The sequence below is a fragment of the Acomys russatus genome, chromosome 14 (assembly GCF_903995435.1).
Source record: "Acomys russatus chromosome 14, mAcoRus1.1, whole genome shotgun sequence".
Classification (NCBI taxonomy): domain Eukaryota; kingdom Metazoa; phylum Chordata; class Mammalia; order Rodentia; family Muridae; genus Acomys; species Acomys russatus.
In genome coordinates, this window is record NC_067150.1 from 19,607,740 (window position 1) to 19,619,267 (window position 11,528).

The 11,528-nt window shown below is 46.3% G+C and overlaps 1 protein-coding gene across 1 annotated transcript in view; it reads left to right on the forward strand.

Annotated features, from left to right (window-relative positions):
* Eepd1 (endonuclease/exonuclease/phosphatase family domain containing 1) overlaps nt 1-8,210 on the forward strand; it is a 116,015-nt gene extending 107,805 nt beyond the window's left edge. Inside the window, exons 7-8 of the mRNA XM_051156095.1 lie at nt 5,345-5,539; nt 7,844-8,210. Of these exons, the coding sequence (XP_051012052.1) occupies nt 5,345-5,539; nt 7,844-8,043 (395 nt within the window). The 3' untranslated portion in view covers nt 8,044-8,210. The remainder of the gene's footprint in view (nt 1-5,344; nt 5,540-7,843) is intronic.
* Nucleotides 8,211-11,528: the final 3,318 nt, after the last annotated feature.

Consider the following 11,528-nt stretch of genomic DNA (forward strand, 5'->3'; position numbering starts at 1 on the left):
CAGTGATGAGGTCTGTAAGCCTCTTGGATGGAGAAGACAAGAGGAGCAAACATAAGTGGTGATAGTCCTCCCCTGTGACAGCACATCCTGGGTCTACTCTGGTGGTACCACATGCAGAGCTGCACATGCTCTTGTGAAGGAGGGACAGGAGGTGACAAGGTGAAAAATTGCATCTGGAGACCTGAAACTCACTCTCATATTTGTCTTGATTGCCCTTCTAGCTTCCTAGACTTCTTGTCATTAACTTGTCCGTTCATAGTGCGACATTCAGTAAATGATCACCTATGGAAATGTTTCTGTCCAATTGTAACTTTACATTTTAAAAGCCTTATTATTGTAGTGAAATAGCCATGAAATTTGCCACACTATTATGCATCTCTCAGTACCGTCTCTCTCCTGTCATCTGTCTTCTGAAACTCTGTCCCCACGGAATCCTGGCCTGCTGGTCCTTCTAGTGCCCCAAAGCCACCGTACTATCTTCCGTGTTCCTGGATTTGATAGCATATTGCATATAAGGAAAATCATGTGGTGTTTTCCTTCTGTGTCTGGCTTTTCTCACTTGGCTTAGTATTTTCCAGATTAGTGGTGTCGTATCATGTGTTAGAGGCTCCATGCCCTTTGTGGCCACATTTTATTGTGTATCCATCCATGTCTTGGTAGGCGCTTGGGTTGCTTCCACCTTTGTGCACTATGAATACAAACGCACAGGCTTTTGTTTTAAGTCATGACCTGTCCTGAGCAGCATTCTACTTAAATGATGAATCTTCAGGCTGAAAAACAGCTGAGCAGGTTCAAACTGGGATACCCCATCCAACAAGTAGCTGTGTGGGAAACATTTCACCCATAACTAGTCTCTAACTTATTAAAAGGATGACTTGAGACCTTTTCATATCTGTGGATATATCTATTCGTCTCTCTCATAGATGCAGGAAAGAAAGGCACTGGCTCATAATTTTTTGGAGAGCTGTAAGCAGACACCAATCTCCCCCTGGTCTCTAGGGAGAGAGAGAGAGAGAGAGAGAGAGAGAGTGTTCAGAGTTTCAGGCAGGTTCCACATTGCCAAGGGACTTCTGATTGACCCCACACACAGCATGACTCAGCCTTGACCCATGCAGGTAGGGACAGTGACCTCTCCCCCCTCCCCAGCTCCCCCACGCCCATGCCCCTGCTTGTAACTTAACACCCAGTTAATTGTTAACTGATGACCCAGGGAATTCAGGACGTGCTCCTGCACTTCCTCTGCAGCAAAGGAAAATCAATGTGTACAGGGTTCTGCGCAAAGGAAGACAAAGCTTGCTTTCGGGATGGAGGCAAAAACACGGGATTTGCAACCAGCAGGCCTTTCTGCCTTTGTCTGGAGTGTGAAACCCAGCTGTCATCAGGCATCCTATGCTTGTCCTTTCACAGAACTTCCTTCCAACCTAGCAAGATGTGAGGACAGGGTCTCCCTCCCTGTGAAGGAGCATATGCTGCTCCTATGCATCTGGTAGGAAGGCTCTCAGGGGGAAGGAGTGCACCTCAGTGGAAACCCACTTCAGTGGTTGTCACTGTCCCTTTCTAAACCAAGGGGATCTCTGCGGGAACTGGTCCAGGGATCCGTGATTAGGGAGCCCACCCAGGGCATGTGACTAAGAGAGTTTGGGCTGCATGTTCTTGGGGGCAAAGCTGCTACCACGTCATTCCTGACACACACTGAACTGGAAGAACGAGATGTGAGAAATCTGGATGTGCCCATTCAAAAGGAGCCTTTGTTTTCATTTGAAAAGCTACACAGAACTGGCACATTGACCCCTGACACTATCCTCCCTCCTGCTCCCTGAGTTACCCTTTCCCACCAGGACTCGGCTCTGCACCCCACTGAAAAAGCCTTCTCCATTTATATGGGAACTGTCTGCTTCAGTCTCCCAGAACCTCAGATTGTTCAAGTCAGTGCACATGTGCTTTTGCCTTCATTCAAAGGTCTTTCTCCTGCCAACACATATTGTCTGTACAGCAGGCCCTGACCCAGTCTCTCCACGTGTCAGGGTAAACCCCACCAGCCCATAGTCTGGGCTTCTTCCTCCCTAGATCTTTGTGAAGAACTCTGGGTTTGAGGGCCACCTCCCGAGACTTTGGGCAAATCATTCAGTTTTCAGAGTCTGAGCTTTCTACCTGCAAAGAGGAAAAGGTTAAATGACATGCTGTCCAAGTAGTAAGGGCGCTGTGACTGGTCATTGACCCAGGTAATCAGCCCTGGGTTCTGCTCAGCAATACTCAATTTTTCTGGGGAGAAACCGGCACTGATTTCCCAAAACAGCTCAGGCTCGCCCTGATTTATACCGTGGGATGTGATCCATATGTTAGGAAGTGGAACACCTCTGAAGGCTTCTGTTGGGTCCTCCTGGAGGAGGGTGTCATTTGTAGCACACAAGTGCCCCCTGCTGGACTCTTGTGTAACTTCACTTTAGATTTCTTTGTCTTTAGCTATTGTTAATACCATATACTTATACCAAGGAAAAGGAATTTGCCGAAGGGCTTGGATATGCTATTTTGTTTATGAGCTGCTTTCTCTAAAGTGCCTCTCATAGAGGGCAACAGCAGCCTCATTGCCCAGGGCCTGTGCTTCCCTGCAGAGAGTTCCCCACAAGGGTCAGCCCTGTCCATGGGAATCTAGTAGGGCCTGGCTAGGTCATTGTTCTTTTTGAATTCCCATTCACAGTGCTTGGGAAATACTTCATAACGATTCCATTTCCTGGAGGCTGGGAGAGAAATGTCTAAAATACTTCAAAGGGACAACCTTTCCACTTGGCCCCTGCCCTCTCTTTGTAGCCCTTACTTACACACAAGTAAGTCATTTCTGCTGTCATGTCTCTGGCAGACTCTTGTTAGTGTGGCTCAGGAGAAGAGGAGGGAACGTTGGGCTCTGCTACTTCTGTCAACAACTACCAGGAAACGGATTGTTCTCTTCATTTGGTGGACCAAGCCCTGCCTGAGGTCACCAAGCTGGCCATGGCCAGAGTCACCCAGATGTTTTCTCCTAGGATGGGGACAGCAATGTTCACAGAAATGCTGCTCTGCAAGGTTAACTCTGCAAGACCACTCTCCTTCTGTCTGTTGTGGGAGGCTGAGGCAGGGCATTGCGTATTCAAGGCCAGCCTGGGTTACATGGTGATCAAGGCCAGCCTGGGTTACATGGTGATCAAGGCCAACCTGGGTTAAATGGTGATCAATGCCAGCCTGGGTTACATGGTGATCAAGGCCAGCATGAGCAATTTGAGAATGTCTTGTCCCAAAGTAATAAGTAAAGAGGGCTGGACAGTCCTTGCCTATCATGCATTGTGTTCATCTCCTGTTTGGAAAGGAAGGGGAGAGAGAGAGAGAGAGAGAGAGAGAGAGAGAGAGAGAGAGAGAGAGAGAGAGAGAGAGAGAGAGAGAATATGAAACTGTGGTGTATACTTAATCCCAGCTGTGCATGATCATGAGTTCCAGGCCATTCTGAACTACAGCAAGATCCTGCCTCAAAAACAAACAAACAAACAAACAAACAAAGATAAGAGAATCAAAACCATAAATGTTGATTGAACATTTGTTTGATATTGTCACCGTAGCAAAGGCTTGAAAAGTAACAGAGGGTCACTATTCTTTTGAGCTATAAAGAGCTTCTGTAATCAGTTAATGAATCATTAGTACCCTGAAGAAAGAGAAGTCTGTGCAGCACCCAGTTCATGGATCGGGGAAGAACTAGGGTTTCTTAGAGAAGTGGCTAATTCTAGGGCTGTGCCAGAAAGATACAGGTGAACCTCGGGTGTTTTGGCAGGTCACAAAGAATAAAAGCACTCACTTGGACAAAAAAAAAAAAAAAAAAAAAAGAAAGAAAGAAAAAGAAAAGACAACACGGTTGTGGGGTGGGGGCACAAAAAAAAAAAAGAAAGAAAGAAAGAAAGAAAGAAAAGAAAAGAAAGAAAAAAGAAAGGCAGAAAAACTCCTTGCTGGAAAAATGAAGTAACAAAGTAAATAACATAGTAGTGAATTATAATTCAGGGTTTAAAATAAATACCCAGGAGTTTATACTTACATAAACAAATTCTTGAATGAATTAATACATTCTTGTGCAGAATCCTACATGATTTGTGTAGGTCCTCCATCCTCAAGGCTGTGGAAGGAGGATGCACAGGAAGGAGATGCACCAAATCGTTTGCCTGGGGGTGCTCACTGTTGGTTTTAGTGCCGGGAAGCATCCCTCACATGGCTGGACTGACATGGGACAGCCTCTGGTAAGGAGGCCAGCATCACCTATCTAGAATATGAACAGTGACTGGACTTTTAACTGGTCCTCTGTTCTAAGAACAGAAAGCAGGGACCCAGATGCCTAGATGCTTGGGTGAATGTGTCACAACAGCATTATTTATAGTTATAAATTTTGGGGAAAATTTAAGAGATGACCATTACCAAGAGGATAGTAAGCTGTGCTCATGGATGCTCTGAGTTGTTTACTGAGTGATGGGAAGACACCGGTCTTTCCCCTGATTTGTTATTCTGACCTGATCCCCAGGCAGAGAGAACATGTCTGCCAACTAGAGAGTAGCTGTGCCTGCCTTTCTTGCATGGAGGTCAGGATACAGTTTGTAGGACCTGGCTCTCTGCCTACATGATGTGAGTCTTGGGTACTGAATTCGGCCACTAGGCTTGAGAGCAGGCGCCTTTGTCTGTGAGCCAGCCCACATCTGGCTTCTTAAGTGTTCACTCTGGAAGCATCTGGGTACTCCAAGTGCTGCCACCTCCAAACCACACTGCTTTGTTGCTCCCTGCCTCCTCACAGTTCCTCTCATCCTTATCATCCTGACAGCTCCTATGCATCCTCTAAGACGGAAGCCAGCTGTCACCTCCCAGGAGCCTTCCCTGGCCACCTTCCTTGTGCTACATGGCCTCAGAACCTGTCTCTGGCCTTACACCTACACGCTGCTCCTCCCCTGTCTCTCCTTTAGACTGCGAAGTCCTAGAGCGCAGGGCTTGCGTTTTATTCATCCTTGACTCCTGCACAGGCAGGTCCCAAGGAGGTGCTCTGTAAAAGGTTTGGTGAACTTTTGTTAGCTATCTGAGCAAGGCCTGTTTTCCTTTTCCCACTGTAAGTTTAGGGCGCAGAGAAACTGAATGGGGTGTCCTGTCACACACTGTCCCTCATTTTCAAATTAACCTATCCTTAAAGGCTGTGCGTACACAAGAAATACCAGGAAAAGGAGAACTGTGCCTTTGGCCCTAACCCTGAGGGCTCAAACCGGAGACTCTTTCGAGCCGCTTTCGAGGGTTGTGTTTGATTTTGCTGTTTCCCAGCCGCTCTTTCTGATGCTCTTCCTTTCATTCCCAGGAGAAAAAGACGTTGTTATTTTAGGGGATTTTGGCCAAGGGCCTGATAGCAGTGACTGTGATATCCTAAGGAGAGAAAAATTTCACCACCTGGTCCCGGCTCACACCTTCACCAACATCTGCACCAGGAACCCTCAAGGCTCCAAGTCTGTGGACAACATCTGGATCAGCAAAAGCTTAAAGAAAGTGTTCACAGGTAGGGGAAGCCTCCCCCTGCTGTCTCCGCTCAGTAGTGGGCAGGGGACCTGTAAACGTCTGGAGTGGCCAGTGCTAGCCGTCCCCCCCTCCTCTGCACATACTCACAGGGTTATGACAGAAGAAAGACTGTCATTGTTGGGTCAGAGACATGTCTAGGAGGAAAGGGCATGTGACAAGTAATTTAAATGTAACCACCAGTGCATTTCACATGCAAGCCCAGCTATAGTCGCCTCTGCAGGTCATCGGGGTCCTGATACAGAGATGGACTGATAACCTACTTGAACTTTAAGGACAGTCATTCAACAAACATTTTTTTTTAAAGTAGTCAAAGGCTGTGCTATGAGATGAGGTGTACTCTACACTTCCACAGGGGGAGGAGACACATCACGGTTAGTGTTTCTGTCACTGGGACAAAAAGACCCAAGGTAATCGACCTGTAAGGAAGAAAGGTTTACCTTGGCTCATAGTTTCAAAGGCTCCAGTCCAGGGCCACCCAGCATGGCTGCTTTTAGACATCTAGTGAGATAGTGCATTGTGGTAGAAATATGTGGCACCCACGGGAGGCACCTGTGCCAGACCCATTCTTTCCTTTGTCCTCTCCCTCCAATACACCCCTTAGAGCAGCCAGGAAGGAGAGGGAAGGATCCAGGGAGTGGCTGCACCCAGCAGTCCCGCCGCCAACTGGGGACCAAGCCTACAACACACGAGCTTTTAGGGAACCTTTAGGGACCAAATCATAACACAGAATATCACAGAAGGGTGAGAAAAGACCTCATTGATCCACAAGGAGCACAGCATGGTGGATTCTCCACCCTCAGACTATGATCCACAAAGCCAGGAGACAGGTAGCAGGATGCAAGATTGGTAGGCTCTACTGTGGTGTGTGGTGCGGTGCTGCAGATGGAGTTCTAGGGCCTTCCGATACCAGGCCATATCCCCACATCAGCATCAGGGTCTTTGATGAAAGACTAGAATAGTGTTCTCAGCAGGACCCTCATGAACCACAGCAAGGGACTTAAAAAGGAAAGGAAACAACACTTTGCCACACAGCCAGGGTCCGGTTCTTTGGGATTTAGAATTTTCAAGTGGATGACCATGTTTGCCAGCACTTTCTTCTCTCTGGACATCGGTTTCCTAACAGGGTCAAGTGGACCTCAACTGGGCCTTGATTGTCATCATCTGAGGCATGATATAACTTGCAGGTTTGCTTTGGAGCTCAGGGCCTACCAGGCTCCCTGGAAGGCACCTGTAGCAGGAAGTTGTAGCAGAAATACTGATGCTGAGCCATTCTTTCCTCTGTCCCCCACCACCAACATGTGGAAGCTGGGTACAGTGACAAATTCCCCTGTCACAGCTGTCAGCCTTGCTACCCAGACCAACCCTGGAATCCGGATGCTCCATATCTTACATTAAGTCTGACGTCACATCTCACAGAGGGGTGCAATGGTGCCTTGTTTCATAAGTATTTGCTGTCTTCATATATAATTCCTATTTCTTGTATTTCTGTCTTTACTTCAAAGATATCATTATTTCAGCAACAACTAGTATAAGTTTCTCCTCTTCATCCTTTCTGCAAGAAGGAGTTGTCCGCTAACCCTTCTTTAGTGGTTTTTGCTTTGTGAAGCAAGTCTTCCACTGACTGTCAAATACTCATTTGTCATTAGAGGTATAATGTAGTGCTGGCTTAGCATGCACAGGGCCCCGGGCTTAGGGTTTAATCCCTAGCACTCTAAAAAAAGAAAGTAATTACAAATGCTAATTGGATTCAGTAGGTTATAATAAAAAGGAAGGCAGGAAGTTGGGAGGGAGATGTGTTTTGGTGGGGCAGGGAGGAGTTAAAGAGAGAGAGTAGGATGGATATGAACAAGACATATTGAATACATGTGTAAAAATTTTAAGAATTTAAAATAGTCATAAAAAATAATGGTAAAAATATCACTTGTCTTTTTAGTTTTGTTGGTCATATTAGAAATACTGTATGAACAAGGTGTAAACTGTTGAGCTGGATAAAAAGCCTGGTCTCTGGGTGCCTTCAATGCCCATGCAAGGAAACTGCTCTTACTTCTATTGTACAAAAATTAAAAGAAATACATAGTTAGTCCTGAGCGTGCCTTCAATGCCCAGGCAAGGAAGCTGCTGCCACTTCTATTATTTGAAGATTAAAAGAAATATACAGTTGGCCCTGAATTTTTGTATATGCAGAGCAACTTATTGGAGGAAGGCTATCAGGACACCTTGGCCTTCAGGTGAGCAGCTGTGACCACCTTTGTCCTGACTCCTGCTCTCTTCTCTCTCTCTTCAGGCCACTGGGCTGTTGTGAGGGAAGGTCTCACAAACCCTTGGATTCCAGATAACTGGTCCTGGGGCGGAGTTGCTTCTGAGCATTGCCCTGTGCTTGCTGAGCTGTACATGGAAAAGGACTGGAGCAAGAAGGAAGCCCCCAGGAATGGCAGTGGAGTCACCTTAGAGCGAAGTGAAGCCAACATCAAGCATGAGCGATGATGACATCACTGTTTCTACCCTTGGACTCAGGGTGGGGCCTAAGAAGGAGCTGGCACTACAGGGTGAGAAGATCCAGGGCCTTCAAATTGTTGTTTTGAGGACCTGAGCCTTGGTCCCTGGACCACCGCCTACTTTGTGAACACTTTAGAACCTCTCCTGAGGGAAGCCTGCTATGTTGGGGCACCACGGTGAAGCTGGCTGCAACTGCAACATCTTGACGCTGGATAGTGAATTCAGGGTGGGTGGGTGCTGCGCTGTTGGCTGCATCATGTGGCAGCGCAAGAACAGCTACAGAGGTAAAGTGGAAATGGGGGATGGCTCAGGCTGACAAGCAAGGCCACAGCGGCTCTCATTTCTGCCTCACCAGGATGTGATGCTCTGCCGACAAATTCCAGGAAGCTTTTAACTGTGATGAATGCACTTCTCAAAGAGTTTTAGTTTTGTTTTGAAAAAAAATAATAATAAACAGATTAATGTGCCTGGCTGCAGTGAAGGTGTGGGATGGGTTGCCTTGCTCTCTTAGACATGGACATCCACTCCCTGATGCCTTTTCCCATACAACCCTTTTATGTCCCTACCTGAGATGCTACAAAGGGTCTCTCACATGCTTAGTCATCCTCCATCTCAGCCTCCCCTTCATCTATACCTTGTAAGACTCTCTCCTTAGAGGACCACTTGGCTTCTGGACTTTAGGGTAGGACGTGATTTCTATCAGGAAGACTCATTTCCTCACACCATCCCCGCCACACTCCATCCTTAGCTTAGAGCCTCCCTCTGCTGATTCCGAGGCACACGTGGTCTTTGTATCAGCAGCTCCCGCATTTACAAATCCAGCCAACCACAGATGCAAACATAATTTTTAAATTGTGCCTGTACTGAGCAAATACAGTTGCTGCCATCGTCCCCCAAACAATGTGGCCTAGCAGCTGTTTCATAGCACTTACATGGTACCGGGCATCTTCCTGTCATCTGGATGGTTTAACGTGTGGGAGAAGATGTGCATAGGGTACGTGCAAATGCTATACCATTTTGGGTGAGCGACTTAAGCGTTCTTGGACTTTGTGTTTCGGGAGGAAGAGTCCGGGAGCCAGTTCCCTGTGGATACTAAGGAGTGATTGTGTGGATTCAGGGTTTGCAGAAGGCTAAGCCTGAGGGTATCACTGAGGTGGTGATGGCGGCACACACAGGGGAGGGAAGGGGTGCTCTGGGGGAGGGTTTGGAGGGCAAGCAAGAACAAGTGGACCTCTGCGAGGCCCCGTTCTCTGAGCCTGAGCCAGGTTACGTTTATCTTTAGACATAATTATTACAGTGGATCCAGGCTTATACTGTCCATTCCACGGCTCCTGACAGTCACTCAACCAAAATTAACAGGGTCTGAGCCCCGGATTCTCTGACTCTTAAAACCCATTCACAATGTCAACTCTATGCGTATCGCGACATTATGAAAATAAAACGTAAGTCTTAGTCTTACGCTCTCTAGGTCATTCCAGTCCTCTGTGGAAGCTAAGAATTTATTACTCTTTCCACACCAAGTATAGAGAGTGGCCCAAGATGGAGAACCTGCCACTGTCACCAAACAGTTGTGTCTTCAACCCTGTTGTGTCAACTCTTTCTTGAGAGATGTGAACAAATGCTTGCTCACCACAGCCGACCAAAGAAGGATTCTACTCAAGTCTAGCTTGGTGAACCAGTGACTTAATTTACTCACTAAAGGAGCATGGGAGACTTAAAAGCCACTACAGCACTGAAGGAAAGCTCCTTCCCAGCCACCTCCGTCTTCGGGAGGCGTGGAACCTCCAGTAAGGTTTTATAGGTTACCTCTGAGCGAGTCCTTTGTGTGCCGCCTCGTGTAGCTTGCGAACCCTTCTAAGGAGGAAGTGTTAGTGTGTCCAGTCTTGGGAGGGTCTTGCATTAGTAATCATAGTGCTAGGGTTTCAGAGTAGCCGTGGCCATGCCATAACGTAACAGCATCCCACTATAGGCTCCATGTGATAGGCACTGAGCAGTGGCCGCATCACTGGTGTCTTTGCTTCTGACCTCAGGCCCCCTTGGCCTACAGGCCATTGCTTTTAACCTAGACCCTTTTGGTTTGTGTTCTGATTTTGAGCTTTTGTTTTGTTTTGTTGTTGTTGTACTAATTTTTTTTTAATTAGTAAACTTTTTTCTATTTAATTTTATTATTTGTAACATCATGGCATTTTTTTTAAGACACTAGCATCAGAAAAATTAATAATTCAAAACTGATTTATTATTTTAAAAGCTAATAGTATACTTTTATTGATGTGCTAATTATATGAATTAATGTTAAAACCTTTGAGCTTGCCTTTTATTTAAATGAATTTTTTTTTCTTTTTCTTTTTTTTAACTTTTTTTAAAATTAATTTATTCTTGTTACATCTCCAAGTTTATCCCATCCCTTGTATCCTCCCATTCTTCCCTCCCTCCTGTTTTCCCATTATTCCCCTCCCCTATGACTGTTCCTGAGGGGGATTACCTCCCCCCTGTATATGCTTATAGGGTATCAAGTCTCTTCTTGTTAACCTGCTGTTTAATTAGTAAACTTTAGTTTTAAGAGCTGTTATAGGATATAGGAAAATTTATGCAAAGGGTATTCCCTTCAATTCCTAATTAACATGTTTCACAATTGGGTAATCTCTTATAATTTCTGTGCCAACACTGCCACATCACTATTGACTAAAGCCCGCAGTTTACATTAGATTCACTCTGTTGTGCATCCCATGCCTTTTGACACCCATACACAAGCCCTGAATTTATAGTGAGATTATATTCCAGTTAAACTCCCGGTATAATAGGTAGAAATAGCTGTTGTCTTAGAGTCATAAGACATCATAATCAAAAGCAAATTGGAGAGGAACAGGTTTGTTTCAGCTTACACCTTTTAGTTCACAGTCCATCGCTGAAGGAAGACAGGGCTGGAACTCAAACAGGGCAAGGACCTGGAGTCAGGAGCTGATGCAGAGGCCGTGGAGGAGTGTCACATACTGGCTTGTTAATCATTGCTGGTTCAGCCTGATTTCTTACAGCACCTTGGACCACCTGCCCAGCACTTACATGACCCACAATAGGCTAGGCTGTTGCCCAGCCTCACTGAGTGGGCTAGACGCATGCCTATCACTGGCCACTCAAACTTCAAAGCACTCTATCTGTCACTACAGTTAAGGCAAAAGTCTTGGTTCTAAAAGATCCCAATAGACTAGGCTCAGGTACACATCCCAGAACACCAGTCAGAAAGACCCACAGTGCTGGAAGCAGAGAAGGAGATTCAACCTCAGTGTGGCACAGTGGGAAGAACGGAGTAATCACCTGAAACCTGGTTCTCAGGTGCTTACTGCAGGCTCAGGAGTTCTGAAGGAACTGCAGCAGTAGTTACAGCTGTCCAGCTATGATCTCATTAGACACTCAGGGTCCACTGTCTAGAACTTTGTGCAGTAGCGATGGCTCTGTTGCCTAGGAGGAGGGTTGGT